Here is an 18,503-nt window from a genome sequence, read left to right on the forward strand (position 1 = left end):
ATTACCTTATCTTTGGTTAAACTCTCGAGCACAGATTATCAGTGCAAAATGTTTTATACACTTGACTACTGTTACCAAAGCCATGAAAGCATGCCAAAAAACATCCAATATGGTCCAGCTGCTGTCCTGGGCATGGTTTGGTTCATACTGAATTAATTCAGAAACATTTCTCTTGGTTTCTGGAACTATCCTCAGAAATATTAACATAGAAGTAATGAATGCTGACTCTTCACCATAGGTACTATATATACATTATTGTGTTTACTCCCTATAGTTACCATGTAAGTTTTACAGATGAGGAAACTGAAATTCAGAGGTTAAATATTTGCTCAGAGCCACGTGGTTACCAAGGGATAGTCTTCATGTAAGCTCAACTTGGAATTGTGTTTTTAGGATGTGTTTAATTATTTGAAATAGAGATATTCCATCGATTAGTTCACTCCCCAAATGTCCACAATTGCTTTGGCTAGGCCAGGCTGAAACCAGGAGGCAAGCATTCCATCCACATCTCTCAGCCAGGCAGCTGAAGCCCAAGTACTTGAGCCATCATCCACTGTTTTCCTGGGTGCATTAGCAGGGAGTTGGATTTGAAGTGGAGCAGCCAGGATTCCAAACTGCACTCTAATGTGGGATGCTTGAATCACAAATGGTGGTCTATCTCACCGTGTGAGCCAACCCTGACTTGTACTACTAGTTGACAGACATGTAAGATCTACACTGGATCTATACTCACCAAAATCTGAGTCTACAACCACACTTTGACAGTCGTAACATGCCTAGGACATATCAGATTAAAATTAAAAACGTATTTGTGTCCTAAAGTAATGTATGATTTAGCCCAATATTAAAACAAGTATTATAATAGCTGAGAGAGTGAAATAAAGATCCAAGAATCACATTAGCCCTAAAATGTGCAGTGAGTTCTTGGACGTTAGCCAATAGGCAGGCTTACTATTTGTGTTCAGGTTCAGATGTTCACCTTGAGAAGTTACTAGTTTCCTTTGCAGGTGCTGAGGTAACCAAAATGGAAAAGCACTGAAACTCCATCTGTAGAAAAATTAGGGCCTTACTTAGAATGTCAAGAGCGGCAGTGCATAGGCATCTTGATAATCCAGGAGTTTTGGGGTTCATTTGTTTTTAATCTACTTATCTGAAAGGCAGAGTTACAGAGAAACTGAGGCAAACATCTTCTATCTCCTGGGTCACTCACATGACCTCAGTGTCCAGAGCTGAGCCAATCAGAAGCCAGTAGCCTTCTCTAGGTCTCTCACGTTGGTGCAGCTGCAGCATCCAATCATTCTCCAATCCAAATCATTCTCCTCTGATTTCCCAGGCCACAAGCAGGGGATCTGGATCGGAAGTCAAGCAGCTGGGACTCAAACCAGCATCCCCACCTGGCACCACAGGCAGAAGGTTGGCCTACTATGCTACAGTGCCAGCCCTGGAAATCAAGTTCTTATCCATTCACCTGTTTGGAACTCTTTTTCAAAGTGTTTTGTTTTGTTTTGTTTACTTTCTTGATAACATAGCTTTTATGCATTCTTGGTAAAAGCCAAAATTTAATAAAGCAATAAATTAGTCTACTAAAAGCAATTCTTTATTCTTTAAATTTGGTAGAAATGTCTAATTCCCTATAGTTCTTATGATTAAGCTGAATGCACAGAAATGGAAAATAAAATCATCAAAGCCATTATTATGTGAGGAAAAGGGAAATTCTAAAATGTGGTTACTCAACAGGGCTGTATGGCCTCAGCAGACAAAAACAATATTTCTTTGGTGACCAGAGAATGAGAAGCTTTTAACTGATTGGGGGGTTTTCATATAAAATTATTAGAATCAAGAGCTGACAAGAGTTGCCAAGTCTTTCCCTAGTGTTTGAGAGAGCCCTTATCTCATTCCAGAGGATAACAGTTTGATATGGGTCCTGGCTTTGCTAATGCAGACCGTAGGAGGCAGCAGGTCATGGCTGAGATGGTTGGGTCTCTCCTATCCAAGTGGGAAACCTGAGTTGAGTGCTTACACTCCTGGTACCAACCAGTTGCAAACATTGTCAGCAGTGAACCAGTTGAATGACTCACGTTTTGCCTCTCAAATAGAAAAATGTTTAAAAACTGACATGATAGGCCCGGTGTGGTGGCCTAGCAGCTAAGGTCCTCACAATGCACTTGCCAGGATTCCATATGGGCACCAATCTAGTCCCTCTGGCCCCACTTCCCATCCATCTCCCTGCCTGTGGCCTGGGAAAGCAGTCAAGGACAGCCCAAAGCCTTGGGACCCTAATTCGCATGGGATACCCAGTAGAGTCTCCAGGTTCCTGGCTTCAGATCAACACAGGTCCAGCTGTTGCAGCCACTTGGGGAGTGAATCATCAGATGGAATATCTTTCTCTCTTGCTCTCCTCCTCTCTGTGTATATAACTTTCTAATAAAAAATGAATCTTTTAAAAAACCGACATGACAAGCAGAAAAGTGCAACAAGATTTAGAATGAACTGCTTGGTAAGTGAAACCCATGTGGTATCTAATTTAACGACTAGTTTTATTAGACTAAACAACAGGAATGATGCCAGCTTGTAACAAGTAGCACCAACCTATTAGACTAAATTAACCGAGGGACAGGGAAATAACAGAAAAAAGATGAAGCTTTAAGCAGGTGACTGAGAGTCAGTCACTGCAGTGAAAATATAAACGCTGTAGCAGGAATTTAGGATTAAGCTAGGTATATAGTTTGTAAAATGAAACCTAGCTCTTTAAATGAACTGTTCAGGGTTAGACACAGTTATACCTCAGCAAGAATCTGCAAGTGAGAATTGTACCAAAAGAGACAACAAGTATGTTTAACTGTGCTTATATACTTTTAAGTTTCTGAAAATAGAAATTTTGCCCATTTATGTCAAATGTTTACTTGGCCTGGTAAAAACATTTGATTATTCCTTTCAAAAACACATTGCAGCCCTTGCTAATACAGACAACGCCAAAGTGCTCCTCCCCTAGTCTGAAGTGACCACTGCTGGGCAGAGGTATCCTTAGTAGAAACTGAAGTTGTGACAGCTCATGTCATCTGTTCATAGATTTTCATATTTCAGGCATACTTTTTTTTTTCCTTTAAAAGCATGTAGTTGCAGGGAAAGGATTGAAGTGCACTCATAGACAGAATACAGAATGATTAATTTTCTAAAAGTCTGTTAAGCTCATAAGAAGACCATGATAAGGATGGCACATAGAAGTTTTTTCCTAAAAACTGTATTTTGTTAGAAAATCAATATATAGTGCTTCAGTTACCACCAAAACCTATGTTTATAGGAAATATTTATCAGCATATACTTGAGGTTGAATTTCCTATTTACCATGTCTTAAGCAAAAAATTATGTGTTAGCTGTGTGCTTATTTTTTTCCTTGTCAAACTGTCAGGACAATAGTTACTGAGACCATTTGATAATTTCAGTGATGTTCCAATTTTTATATTAAACTAGACAACACAGAACTTTTGCATTTATCTTTATTTTTGGTGAAAAGAAGTACAGTAGTGACATTTTTCCTTCAAGCACATAGAAGACAAAATACTAATTATCCTTGTTGAGAGTAATTCTACTAGTATTTAAACTGGTTAGGAAACATACAAGTACATTATAACTAGGGCAAGAAATGTCAAGTGAGACACAAAGTTGTATTTTTCAGTTTAAGACCACTTTCACAAGACTTAGCAACAATTGAAAAATTTTTGACTCTTCAAAGATCACAATATTCAAGTTTTATTTCTAAGACCAAAGTTATATATGAACAGAGACCAGAACAAGCTAATCTACAGAATATTCAAGAAGTCTTCAAACTTCACAGGACACGAAACGTATTTTTGTACATGTTCTCAATTACAAGAGAAGTAGACATGTAAACATCAAATCTGTCATTAAGCTGTAATGGAGAAAGGAACAATTTTATGCAAAATGAATTAAGGAGCATATAGCGTTAATCCTCCACATATACAAAGGTCACTCCTAGAACAGTAGAGAGAAGAATCTAGATACATTCGCAAATCTGAAGAGTTAGGAAACACTGGAGAAAAATCTTCCTGTAAACATCTCATTTAAACCCCAAGCCTTGATTCTCTTATCTGTATCCTAACGGACCTCCCCTCCTCCCTCTGATCCTACGTTTGCTTTTTCAACTGGCCTTTGCAAGCCCACTCCACAAAGGGATTTCTACTTCTGGGTCTTTACTTAGTTTCCCCCATCTAAGGCATCCTTTCCACTGCTTGTGACTTTTGTCTTATAAACCTTCAAAGACTCAGAGCAAAGCCTCGAAAAAGGAAAGGAAAAGGACAATGGGTGGCCATCAGCAACACCTTAAGCTCACCTAACACAGCCCTAACACCACCACTGCCCCACTCATTGGAACTTACCCTGGAAATTGACAGATGTCATAGGACATCTCAGCCAAAGGCAGCCCTTTCTTTGTTAAAGCAAAAGCTGAGAGGAAATGCAGAACTGGAAACTGAGGACCAAGGCAACCAGGCAGTTGAGGCCCATGGGACAACAGAGCAGTAGTAAAACAGTACAGAGAACAGGGTGACCTACAAGATCCAACTCTGGGACCATTTCTGAGAAGTCCAAGGACCAAGAAAGAATCATCATCTTTCGAAAGTGGAAGGAAACTAAATTCTGGTCGCTTCCGGTTATATCTTGTTTTGAGGCCTGTCCTGAACCCCTCTCTTCCTCGCCTCAGCTTCTCAAACTAAAGAAACACAGGGGTTTGGGAAGAATTGGAGGGGCTGGGTATGTCAAGGTTAGCCTAAAAGAACATCGCCCTTAAATAATTACAGATCTCTCTGAAACTTTCCACACCTTTAAAGTAAACGATGTAGGGGGATGAGGGCAATAGGAGATCTGGAGTCTGTTTCACAGTACCCTTCTCTGGACGCAACCCCAGAGGTTAAACAGAAAGATGGCTGGGCAGTTTTGTTTCCTGAATTGCTCAAGAAACAGGGAAAGAATGAGCTTAACCTAAGAGGATTAAGAAACACCACATTCCAGAAAATAACCATCTCTTCAGTACCCCACAATCCTGATAACTTCTGCCATGTTCAGGATGGTAATGGGAGAGTGACTAGGGGCTGTGGTAATCTGAATTGTCCAGATTAACCATAGTTTGTTGGTCAGAGATCAGTAAAGCTAAATGCTGGGAGAGGTCTGACCCGGCCGGCCTTGGATTGGGTTGGCTTGTTACTTAGGCCAGACCAATCTGTCTAAAGGGGCGAGGGGGTGCTGGTGTGGGTTTCCTGCATGTGTCTGGGAATGAACCACAGATAGCTCTCCAGGCAGACATTAGTGAACTGTGCCTAGCAAGTAGGGGTGAGCTCCAACACAGACCTTCATACTCACCAGTAGCTGGTCCCAAAGCAGAGTCATCAAAGGGAAAAGTCCAGGTTGTAACACAGAAATGCCTCTTCTCTGTTACTTAATTCTCATACCTAGCAGTCACCCACCAGCCACCTGCTTGTTCTGCCAAATAACCAGCATGGTAGATGGCCTAAGCTCTGGGAGGCACCTGGCATCCAGTCAGTGGTAGCCTGGAATGTCCAGTTCAGTTGATGGCTGAATTGGGATATCAGTTTCTCATCTTGTGGTGGTGCAAATCAGAGCATGCCTTAAGCATATGAATTATCAGGAGCACAGCAGCATGAAGTATGAAGCCCAGATAGTTATTTTTCAAAATGGATCAAGCTTTCTTGTAGGAGAGAACCACTTAGATAACTACAAGACGACCATAGTCCCAGACAGGGCTCAAGCCATGCAAAGACAATACGCATCTACAGCATCATGAGCTTGTCATAGAAGCATCAGAAGGAGGCCATGCACCTGGAACAGTAACACTACGCAGAAGAGCATGAAGGCCCAGAAGGAGACGAGCACAGGCACCTAAGCACAATCTGTTGAAGATTCGGAAAGTCCAGAGGACACAGTGATCCAGTATGAAGAGAAGGCAGAGAGAAGACTGCATGCTATTGGTCAAGCGTTAAGTCCAGGAGGAGATGGTAAGGAAACTTGTGCAGGAGCTTCTGAGGAGGGCAGAGATTAGCCGGACTGGAACCTGAAGGCCCTGGGGCTTTCCACGGGCTGCCTTGGTGGGCCTCGAATTCCTCGGCGGGCTCCGTCACCCATCAGGTAGTATTGGAGGGGATTGGACCACAGTTCTCCTTTGATAATCTCAGCAATCCTGTCGAATTCGAGGAGGCTATGATCGGAGAACCAGTTGAAGAAGCTGGGGATCGTGTTCCCTTCCCGGTTCCTGTGGATCTGAGCCTGGGGGTCTTGGCCTCGGTGCCAGCGGATCGGAGTGGACAGAGACACTACCCGGCCAGAGGATCTGCGCTCATACTCCTTGACCAGCCCCTCATTTCGGAAGTAGGGGTTGCTCTGAAAGATGAACTTGAATTTGCAGCCTGCTCTGGGATGTTTAAGCTCCTCCACTTCCAAATTAATCATGTACCTCATCATGTCTTCATCTTGGCCACTGATCATAGGCGACAGCTGCGGGTGGTTCCGAAAGGCAGTGACCCAGAACCCCGGGATATTTTGGATAATGAAGCTCCTGCGCTGCATATGAAGTCTTCGCATTCGGCCAAACTTGCGCTCCAGCTGAAGAAAGGCCCTGTCAGCCTGGGCATTGACGTTAGAGAGCTCCTGATCAATGGCCTCCAGCGAGTCCATGCAATTATTGATCTTCGGAGCCCTGGGCCGCGCCTCCTCTTTCACTCCTCCCACCACCTTCTTTTCCTTCGGTGCAGCTTTCTTCTCCATCCCCGCCTCAGCTTCTCCCTCCTTCTCTGCTGCCACAGTGATGGCGCACTTCTTAGTCGTCATCTCTTTGGCTTTGGCCCCAGAGATCACCAAAGACCCCAACCCCCCTGCGCCGCTGGCTTCTAGAGCCTTCTGCCCAGCTGGGCTGCGCGGCTCTCCAGGCTGACAGCCATTTTTCTGGCTGTTGTCTGCTGCCATGGAGGCACAGGCGGCTTCGGAGCCCTGCGTGGGGGACGTAGCATCTCCCTGTGCCGCTTTGCTCGCCGCACCGCCGTGGTTCGCAGCGATCGGGCTGAGCGCAGGACCGCAGTCCACGGCATCCCGGGGTGTACCTTCCTCTGCGGCGGTTTCCAGACCGACCCCACCTGCATCCGCCATGGCCGGTGTCTCTTCGGTCTCTGCACGGAGCCCCTGGCACTGGCTTAGGTCCGAATCTCCTGGGGCGTGCTCGGGAGCAGCGAGGCCGGGAGTCTCGGAGAGCGCGAGCTTGTTGCCGCCTTCGAGGCCGCTCATTTTGGGAGAAGGCAGACCAGCGGCAGAGGAGCGCTCCGTGTCCTCTGCAGCAGCAGCGCTCCGCCGGGATCTGCACCTAGCACCACCCCTTCTCCTCTGCTCGGCGCCTGCTGCCATGGCAACCGGGAACGTCAGGGCGGGGGCGTTCGCCGTCGCGCGAGAGCCGGAGCTCGCTGCGCCAGGGATGATGCTTGTCAATCAAGCATAATCCTTTGTCTTCTCCTTAGAAAATGTTAGGAATTCATTATTCCGAAAAAGAAATCTGACTGACGTAAGTGGATGTACTCGCATTCAAGCATCTGAGAAGGCTACTGTGGGTTTTATTAAAACCCCCAAGTGAAATGCTAAAGCACCTAACGTATTAAAATATTTATTAAAAATAAGGGTTAGTTATTGTCTGTTTAGATGGGTTCATAGTGCCTCTTCTGAACAGCGAAGCGGATTCACAACTCACGGCCCTTCTTTCTTCAAGGCACACATTCATGGCCATTACCAATGCACAAAGATGAGCAGAGTGACTTCTGAATTGAAGTGGGGCTGCGTTAAATGCTACGGATTTTCAACCTCTCAGCAGTGAAACGAGACAACAATAGATTATTTCGACCTCCTTACACATTTTAACCTTTATATATTTTGCTTATCGTCTACAAAGCAATTGAATAATATTTCCTCTGCACTTTTAACTGTGCCAATTCATATTAGGGCTAGGACTGGGAGCTGACTGGGCTAGGCTAGGCTGCAGCACCCACCGGTGAATGCCAAGGTGAGGTGGGCCATGTGAGACTGTGCCACAGTGCCACCAGCACACGTGAGACCCGGGGGGAGGGACCCAGTCCCAGAAGGAAGGCTACAAGGGCTCCTCTGCTGGGCCAGTGCTCCCACTGGCAAGTGTAAGAACTGGGATGGGGGCCAGACCAGGTTGGGAAGAGCTACAACAATTGTTGGCCTGCATATAAACTGGGTTGGGGGGAAATCCAGGCTGGGCGAAATGACCATATCCACTGGTGCATGCATCCATAAGTGAATGCCTGCATTAGCAAGAGTAAATACAGGCCCATTAGACTTCGCCACAGCATCAGTTGGCAAGTGCTGTGACTGGAGGCAAATACTGTCAAGCTAGACTGCAGAATCACCTGAAGAATGAAAGATCCAGGACTGGTAGTAGGTCCAGTAGGGAAAATGTGGGCACCTCTCTGATGGGTTGCAACGCCCACTGGTGAGCACGAGAACCCCGGGCTGGGGTAGGCCTGGCTAGACATGCGTTGGTACCCACTAGCATGAGTCTGGGCTGGATAGTTGGGTCAGTTTTGTTGAACATCCAATGATGTATACGGAAGCTGAATGGCATGTAGGACAGACTGAACCAGTCTGCTACACATACTGGCAAGCACAGGAACCAGGGCTGGGCAAGGGCCTACTAGTGAAGGTTACTGGGGGTCATTCTAACTATGCTACAGCTTCCGATGAAGTAAGTACCTGAAGGCCAAATCTGTGGTGGGTAGGGTGGGACTGGGCTGCAGCATCCATTGGTTTCTGTAAGAGTCAGGGCTGGAGACAGAACTGACCCAGCAATTGCAACTACCAGTGTGTGTGTTCTAGAAACGCTAAAAATTTCCCTCAATTCTAATACACTTTTTTTTCATATTTTAACAACCTTATAATAACTAGTCTGTAATGAGATCTTACAATTGCTATCAGCAGAACAAAGTCCCCAAGAGTATGTCTGCCACTAAGAATGAGTTCACTGGACTACTGTAACCTCTGGAAATGTCAATCAGCAAGCTCTTTAAGTGCCATTTGAGGAAGGGAAATACAATTTACTTGTTCTCTGAAAAGCTTTGACATTTTCAACCACAATCAAAAAAGTACCAGCATCAAACCTTGCACAATAGGTACTAAGTATCTTTAGAAAAAAAGGTCTTAAAGGAAAACTCTTCTAGGGCTAGGTCACTCCAGTAAGAAATGTTATCATCACCGGAATAATTCAAGACCCACTGGACAATAATGTGTGAGACAAGGACAGCAAGAATTGCATCTAATTACCTGAAATAAGAAAATATTCAGACAAGACACTTTAGTTCAACTTGCCATTTACCCATGAAATGATATATGACAAAAATATTTTTGAAGTTGAAAAGTTCCATAAGCATAAAGTAAAAAAAAAAAAAGCTAAAGATTTATTTATTTTTATTAGAAAGGCAGATATACAGAGAGAAGGAGATACAGAGAGAAAGATCTTCCATCTGCTGGTTCACTCCCTAAGCTGACTGCAACAGTGTGGGAGCTGAGCTGATCCGAAGCCAGAAGCCTTTTCTGGGTGTCCCATATAGGTGCACGGTCCCAAGGCTTTGGGCCTTCCTCCACTGTTTTCCCAGACCACAAGCAGGGAGCTGGATGGGAAGTGGAAAATCTGGGATGCTCCAGGTGTTTATTCCAATTCCTTCCGGACACCCTGGGGCAGGATGTAGACAAAGGCTGTGTGACTTGAAGCCTGTGGCCTTTGATGGTGGCTACCAAGTTCTGCTTCCACCACTGAGCATTGGCACTAGGCTACTGCTCCAGCCCCTAAAGTAAAAATTCTAAGAATTAGGAAGTCTTGTGTCAGTTTGGTATTTTTTAATCCTAGGAAGGAAGCAAGATGATGACCCAAGTGTTTGGATCCTGGAGACCGGTTGCAGTTCTTGGTTTCTGGGTTTGGCCTGGTACGGCCCATCCTTGGCTACTGTGGCCATCCGGGGCGTGAACAAACAGAGGGAAAATCTCTGTCTCTGTCACTGTATCTTTTAAATAAATAAAACTTTAAAATATGCACACACACACATACACACACATTTTGGAATCAGATCAGACTTTAACTCTAGTTTTATTACTGAGCAGCTGTTTGATTTGGTAAATCACTTCATCTTTCTGAGCCACAACTTCCTAATATATAAAATGAATAATAGGGGGTGGTGCTGTGGCATAACCTGCTAATCCTCCACCTGCAGCACCACCAACCTATATGAGAGCCAGTTTGTGTCCCCTGTGCTCTACTTCCAATACAGCTCCCTGCTTATGGCCTACAAAAGCAGCAAAGCATAGCTCAGGTCTTGGCCCCTGCACCCACATAGGAGATGCAGAGAAAACTCCTGACTCGTGGCTTCAGATCAGCTCAGCTTGGGTTTTGGCGAGTGAACCAGAGGATAGAAAATCTATTTCCTTTTCCTCTGTCTCTCGTTCTCTCTATAAATCTGCATTTCAAATAAAAATAAATGTAAATATTTTAAAAATGTACTAAATTTTGCAGTGTGATGAAAGTGATATATCTGTGAAGTGTTTGTCATAATGAGCTGTGATAAACATAATTTGATCGTTTCAAAGGAATTGTTTATTTGAAAGGCAGTAACAGGGCCCGGCGGCGTGGCCTAGTGGCTAATGTCCTCTCCTTGAATGCCCCGGGATCCCATATGGGCGCCGGTTCTAATCCTGGCAGCTCCACTTCCCAACCAGCTCCCTGCTTGTGGCCTGGGAAAGCAGTGGAGGACGGCCCAAAGCCTTGGGACCCTGCACCTGCATAGGATAACCAGAAAAAGTTCCTGGCTCCTAGCTTCGGATTGGCTTAGCTCCAGCCATTGTGGTCACTTGGGGATTGAACCATCGGACTGAAGATCTTCCTCTCTGTCTCTCTTCTCCTCTGTATATCTGACTTTCCAATCAATAAATATATCTTTAAAAAAAAAAGAAGAAGAAGAAGAAAGGCAGTAACAAAAAGGAGAGAAAATGAAAGAGAGAGGAGAGACAGGATGATCTCCCATGCACAGGTTCACTCTCCACGTGGGCTCAATGCCCAGGATAAGGCCAGACCAGCGTCAATGACCCAGAACTACATGCAGGTCTCACACGGTTGGAGGGACTGTCATCTACTGCTTTCCCAGGAGTGTTAGCAGGGAGCCGAATCAGAAGTGGAGCAGCTGGGATTCAAATCAAATTGTATGCAGTGATTAAATCCACTGTGCTGTGTGTGACATTGACCCTGATTTGGCCATTTTTATTATGTTTATGCCAAGATTTATCTACACTAAATAGACTATATTGGAGGCAGTGTAACATCAATGTAAAACTATTTTATGCAACTAGATATATGTAAGTTCAAAAAGAAGACATCTGTGTAGGATAAACAGTAACTGAAAACTTTGTGAAAAAAATTAAGAGTTGGGCCCGGCGCGGTGGCGCAAGTGGTTAAAAAGGTCCTCGCCTTGCACGCCCGGGATCCCATATGGGCGCCGGTTCTAATCCCGGCAGCCCTGCTTCCCTTCCAGCTCCCTGCCTGTGGCCTGGGAAAGCAGTCGAGGACGGCCCAAAGCTTTGGGAACCTGCACCCGTGTGGGAGACCCGGAAGAGGCTCCTGGCTTCGGATCGGCATAGTATCGGCCCGTTGCGCTCACTTGGGGAGTGAATCATCGGACGGAAGATCTTCCTCTCTGTCTCTCCTCTCTGTATATCCGCCTTTCCAATGAAAAAATAATAAAAATAAATCTTTAAAAAAAAAAAGTACAACAAAAAAAAGAAAAAAATTAAGAGTTGAAATGAAAGTAGGATAAAATTTGAATAATCAGAAAAGCCATAAAACATTAGGATAAAGTAATAATACATGTACATATATTACAGTTAATTTTAAATGGTTGTAGACATGCTCTTTCTAGTTGACAGGAAGAAAATAACTATTCTGCAAACAGAAGTATTTTGCTTTCTTCTATGAAATACTCCTTTGGAGGCTGGCACTGTGGTATAGTAAGCTAAGCCTCCACCTATGGTGCCAGCATCCTATATGGGTGCCAGGTCATGTCCTGGCTGCTCCCCCTCTGATCTAGTTCCTTGCTTGTGACCTGGGAAAGCAGCAGCAGATGTCTCAAGCCATTGGGTCCCTGCACCCATGTGGAAACTGCTGGCTTCAGTCTGGCCCAGCTTCAGCCATTACAACCGTTTGGGAAGTTAACCAGCAAATGAAAGACCTCTCTTTGTGTCTCCTTACCTGTGTATCTCTGCCTTTCAAATGAAAATAAGATTTTAAAATTTTTAAAAATCACTTTAAGCATGCTATAAAATACCACAGAAATAAATTGACTGTGAGGGCCCAGTGGCATGGCCTCACAGCTAAACTCCTCGCCTTGAATGCCCCGGGATCCCATATGAGTGCCGGTTCTAATTCCGGCAACTCCACTTCCCATCCGCCTCCCTGCTTGTGGCCTGGGAAAGTAGTCAAGGACAGCCCAGAGCCCTGGGACTCTGCACCTGCGTGGGAGACTTGGAAAAAGTTCCTGGATCCTGGCTCTGGATCGGCATAGCAGCAGCTGTTGCACTCACTTGGGGAGTGAATCATTGGACAGAAGATCTTTCTCCATCTCTCTCCTCCTCTCTGTATGTCTGACTTTCCAATAAAAATAAAAATAAATCTTTAAAAAAATAAATTGACTGTGAAATCTTTCAATAGCTAATTTTAAGCAGACTTACTTGTTTGAAGTTTATATCCTTTTCAAAAAATTTTAAATTTATCTCTAATACTATTTACATGCTTGAGAAGGCTGCATGACCATGTAGGCATCCGAATAGCATGGGGAAGTTTAACATATGGAGGAAGGTGATTTTCAGGTTTTTTTTTTTCCTTCTATGTCTGCAGGGAGGAAAAGGGAGGAGCCCACTCCTTGCTGTCACATTAAAGCGGAACCCGGGGGTGGGGGACTGTCATTTAATGGTGCCTTCTGAGGTGTCACTTGAATGGTTTTGATTGCTTAAGACCAGCTCCAGCTGAGTTCAGCGCTCATGAGTGTGTGGATTGGTGAGAAGTGTGGATTGGTGAGAAGGAAGACAATTAAGACGTGGACCATTACGATGAGTGCTCAAAATGGACAACTCCAAAAAGCTGCCTTGGTTATTTGTACAGAAATCATCACAAGCTTTTGAGCAAACATCCAAATGTTTGATTTTTACTTCATAGATAAAATAATGATTACAAAGACAATTCCAAGAAAAATTATCATTTTATTTTAAAGAAATTCTCAGCAAACCATTACTCATTGAAACCTGCAGTCACCTGGCTGAAACCAGGAACTCCACGGTTGGCAGCGCATATGATACATAGGTGACAGGTGATTTATGGATATCCAAAATCAATTTTCACTAAGTTTAAACTAGGATTACTTTAAAAACCAAGAACGCAAAACTAAAACTCATAAATGAAAGGAATTTACAAAGGCATGTATCATAGATACTGTATTAAAATTTTTTAAAAAAAGATTTATATTTATTGCTAAGTCAGATAGAGGAGAGATAGAGAGGAAGTTTATTCACTCCCCAAGTGACCACAACAGCAGGAGCTACACTGATTGAAAGCTCAGAGCCAGGAGCCTCTTCCAGGTCTCCCCTGCAGGATCCCAAGGCTTTGGGCTGTCCTCAACTGCTTTCCCAAGCTACAAGCAGGGAGCTGGATGGAGAAGTGGGGCTGCCAGGATTACGTCAGGATTAAAACCAGCACCCATATGGCGTCCAGGCATATTCAAGGTGAGGACTTTAGCCGCTAGGCTACTGTGCGGGGCTCTTTAAAAATCTTATAGTCAATCATACACTAACTACCATTATCTTCACTTAGTACTAATTCAGTTGTGTTTTTTTCCTCCTTTTTATGCGGTTGGAGACAGAACTGAACCAGCATCAATTGTTTTTTGTTCTTTTGTTAAAGAGCATTGAGAAGCATCAGGAAAACTCAGCTTTTCTATGAATGGAGGGCCTTCACAAGAAACTTTTGATTTCTTCGAACTATTTTCTTTTTTTTTTTAAAGATTTATTTTTATTATTTTTTTATTGGAAAGGCGGATATACAGAGAGGAGAGACAGAGAAGAAGATTTTCCGTCCGATGATTCACTCCCCAAGTGAGCGCAACGGCCAATACTATGTCAATCCGAAGCCAGGAGCCTCTTCCGGGCCTCCCACGCGGGTGCAGGGTCCCAAAGCTTTGGGCCGTCCTCCACTGCTTTCCCAGGCCACAGGCAGGGAGCTGGAAGGGAAGCGGGGCTGCTGGGATAGAACTGGCGCCCATATGGGATCCCGTGTGTGCAAGGCGAGGACCTTAACCACTGCGCCACCGTGCCGGGCCCTCGAACTATTTTCTTTCCTTAAATATAAGTGTCAATATAAGGTAGATGTTTCAAATCATTTTCCTCTAAGGGCTCATAACATTTATCTCCCTTGTAGAAGATCCCCCATATACTTTCTGCTTTACATGGTGGGAAACCAAAATGACTGTATCATATAATATAATGCAACAGTTTGAGGCTGTAAATAAACTTTTTGTACCTCCTTGATTGCCATCTGTTTCTAAGATATTATTAAGCTATTTCTTAAGGAGAACATTATGCACCTTAAAGTAAGTTCCAGGACAAATGTGGGCACATAATGAAACATTTGGGAACAATGTGAGCTCAATTGTACTATTGTATGCTTTTAGCTGTGTGTCATAATCTTAAATTGCTTGGACCCTTTTACCATTACATGATTGATAAAATCAGTTTCAGTTATTACACCAGTTACAGAAATCATTTCACATTTGCAGAAAAGCAACAACACCCTAAAAGAATTCCAAGAAATATCAGAAGCGACTAAGTGTCCATATAGTGGGGTGAAGCAGCAGTGAGGTAATTAGAGAGACATTCCGTCAGGCCTTGCCAACAGGGGAACCACTGTCCTTACACCTTTGTGCCATCTGCCCCAATGGCATGGCTTCCCACATTTGATAGTTCTGAGAAGCCATTGGCTTCATTGCCTCAGTGTTGAGACAATGTTTTCCAGGTCTATTGGCTGACCAAGTCCACTTCAGTGCATCTACAGACCCAGGAACATGTTGCAAAATTGGGCCAGAAGAGAGGTCCAACCCATTCCGCTTTTCATCCTCTGACGAGGTACTTCCATCCGATGATTCACTCCCCAAGTGACTGAAACAGCCGGAGCTGCGCCAATCCGAAGCCAGGAGCTACAAGCTTCTTCTAGCTTTCCCACTTGGGTGCAGGGTGCTAAGGCATTGGGCTATCCTTGATTGCTTTCCCAGGCCACAAGCAGGGAACTGAATGGGAAGCAGGGCTTCCAGGATTAGAACTGGTGCGCATATGGGATCCTGGCAAGTTCAAGGCAAGGACTTTAGCCATGAGGCCACCGCATCATGCCCAACAAATGTCTTTTTTATACACCATGAAACTTAAACTGAGGAAAGAGAAATCAAGTGGAAACAAAGCAAAAACAGCAGTGTGTTATGGCAATAGTTTCCCAAAATAATTGTATAGCAGAATCATCTGGAGTACTGATTAAAACTCCACATCTAGGCCCTGTCTCCAGATTTTCTATTTGAGTCGGTCAGGCGAGGAGTCCAGGAATTTGAATTTCTACTAAGATACAGAGGAAGCTGATGTTGTTTATCTAGAGAGCACCCTTTGTGATCCACTGCTTTTGACTACTAGGGAGGTGCAAACAGGAGCTGGAAAGTTCAAGAAGTGTCTCCATAGCTGAAAAAGGTTCTAGAGTACCCCAGGGAAATTATGTTAGTACTGTTTACAGGACAAAATGTCTTTAAGCTAACTTTCATGATCAAAGAATGACAGACCTCTTAGTTTTTAAGTTAAAAAAAAAAAAAACTTTAGCAAGATTAATTCTAGCCTAGAATGGAAGAAGACTAAATTCAAACAGATGCAAATCCAAGACTAGAGTTACAGATATAATTATACAACAGTAACTTACAAATTAAATCTTGCAATTAATGTCAGCAACTTCGGTAGAATTAAAGAGGGAAAGAACCTAAGAAACACTAGAAATGAACAATTCTGTTATTTACCAAGGTATAATGTACTTACCCTTGTGTATAAATTTTAAATATCCAATTTGGCAAGTTTTGACAAAAGCACTTGGGTTGTTATCTTTCAAATCAAGACATGGAAATCATCTCCCATGAAAAGTTACTAAAACTCTTTTGTAATTATTCCTTCACCCTTGAGGCAATCTTTCTGAATTTTTATCACTTTAGATAGGTATAATAGATACTCCTATCTGGCAAACATAAGGTGTATTTGAGAGTCTCATAAATTGTTACATCATCAATAGTTTATTCCTTTTATTGTTGAGTGGTATTCCAGTGATTGAATAAAATCTCATCTTTTGCTATAAAATGGATGCAAATGAAAACCATTATGAAATAAGCTAGTTTGAAAAAGGTAGATACCTTGCTTCCCATGACCTGTGGTACTAACACACAAGTGCAAAAAATGTAATGTGTATGAACAAAATTGACATTTTGAGATTTGATTTTTGCTTAGAATCTTTATTGACATAATTAAGGTAGCAAATTTTTCTTTTTCCTTTTACTTGTTCTTTGTTGAATTATTTACTTAACGGAGTGTGAAGTTTGTAGAAAATATGCTATTGTAAATTTTTTTAAAAGAAGAAAGGAGGATGGATTGGAGAGTGCAGGCAAGAGGAAGAGTAGAGTAGAAAGCATCACTGTGCTCCTAAATTTTTACTGTGAAATACATGAAATTGGATCAGTACAATTGCTCAGTGGCTAAATAGTCACCTGGCAAGTGCCAGGATCCCATATGGGCACAGGTTCATGTCCCAGCTGCACCACTTCCGATCCAGTTGCCTGCTTATGACCTGGGAAAGCAGTAGAGGTCGGGCCAAAGCCTTGGGAACCTGCACCCACTGGGAGACCCAAATGAAGCACGTGGTTTTAGCTCTGCCTTTCCAATAAATAAATCTTTAAAAAAAAAAAAAAAAACAAGAGGGTCTGGCACAGTAGACTAGTGACTAAAGTCCTTGCCTTGCATGCACTGGGATCCCACATGAGTGCCGGTATATCCTAGCTGCTCCTTTTCCCATCCAGCTCCCTGCTTGTGGCCTGGGAATGCAGAAGAGGATGGCCCAAGGCCTTGGGACTCTGCAAGTGTGGGAGACTGTCTCAGCAATATAATTTTGGCTGGAGCCGTGCACAGTCTTTAATGTTTTGAGGGTCAGATTCGTTAGAGGAGAAACATCCACGAGCCATTCCAGTACATATAAAGTTAAATATTTATTAAACATCAAGCACGAAAGATTGGTGAAAAAGTAAACGTAGAGAAGCAAGAACAAAGATTCTCAAGCATACCACACATCACGGGAGTGAAGGGGAGAACTCAGCACATCACCCCCTTTGACATCATGGGGTCATTTCAGTTGTTCTCTGCAACTGCGACAGCCTCCCGGGAGAGAGAGAACTCTCTCACTGCACGGCTGAGGTTTTTGTTTTTGTTTTTTGTTTTTGTTTTTTATTGGTGGGGTTGAAGCAAGCAATTTTCTTTTTCTTTTTGACAATCTTTACATAGGTAATTAGGGTAAGAAGGTTCAAGGGCTACAGGAAAGTGGATAATACTAGTATGTTTTCCATATTTTTACCTTCATGTTTAAAGGGGGATATTGAGGGAGAAGGCCCACCCAATTTCCCACCTTCCCCAGGTCCCGAATGTAGAGCATGCTCTGAGGATCTTGCTCATGTGGTTTTGATATTTCAACAGTTATGAATCGCTGCCAATCTTGCCACTCCAAGCACTATGAGGTCTTTAAAAAATCCACTGATTGACATAGTCCATCATAGCTGAGTTGGTTGGTTGACCTGTTCTGTCTTCTCTCTTTTCTTGGTTAGGGTTCTGAGTCCAGCATTTAGATTAGGAAGATCTCCAAAGAAACTTTGTCTGAGGTGTTCTCAAACCAGATTCTTGTATGTGCTAGCAAGTACAGGGCCCGGCACAGTCCATTGCCCTGATCAGCTGGTGGTTGCAATTGCTGTGTTGGTTCTGTTTTCACTCCCAACTTCCACTGGAAACAATGGGTGTTGCATTCCAGCCTGGTGCTGCCCAGCACATACTTAGCCCTCACATAAACCAGTGGGAGCTGCAGCCTAGTTGGAGTGACCCACAATAACCCCCACCAGACCTGCCCCCTACCCTGGTTTGCCAGTATATGTAGCAGTAATTCAGTCTGTCCCACACCCCATTCCACCCTAGCCCCTGTCCTGGTTTCCGTGCCCTCCCATGGAAGTGGTAACCCAAGAGGGATGAACCCACTATTTCCCTCCCAGGCCTCTCCCACTCCCAGATTATGCACTCTCCAGATAGTTCTGTGGTTTGACTTGACAGAACTAGCC

The 18,503-nt window shown here is 43.7% G+C and overlaps 1 protein-coding gene across 1 annotated transcript; it reads right to left on the minus strand.

The window, feature by feature from the left end:
* Positions 1-3,489: 3,489 nt before the first annotated feature.
* TSPYL4 (TSPY like 4) lies at positions 3,490-7,315 on the minus strand. The gene has a single exon (XM_040979973.1). The coding sequence runs from the start codon at positions 7,306-7,308 to the stop codon at positions 6,070-6,072; it is 1,239 nt and encodes a 412-aa protein (XP_040835907.1). The 5' UTR covers positions 7,309-7,315; the 3' UTR covers positions 3,490-6,069.
* Between the last annotated feature and the right edge of the window lie 11,188 nt (positions 7,316-18,503).

The sequence above is a fragment of the Ochotona curzoniae genome, unplaced genomic scaffold (genome assembly GCF_017591425.1).
Source record: "Ochotona curzoniae isolate NIBS_2020 unplaced genomic scaffold, NIBS_Ocur_1.0 contig_3368, whole genome shotgun sequence".
Classification (NCBI taxonomy): domain Eukaryota; kingdom Metazoa; phylum Chordata; class Mammalia; order Lagomorpha; family Ochotonidae; genus Ochotona; species Ochotona curzoniae.

What these genes read in the sequence shown, in the direction of transcription:
- TSPYL4 (XM_040979973.1), bottom strand. Translation starts at nt 7,308, where the DNA reads ATGAGCGGCCTCGAAGGCGGCAACAAGCTCGCGCTCTCCGAGACTCCC.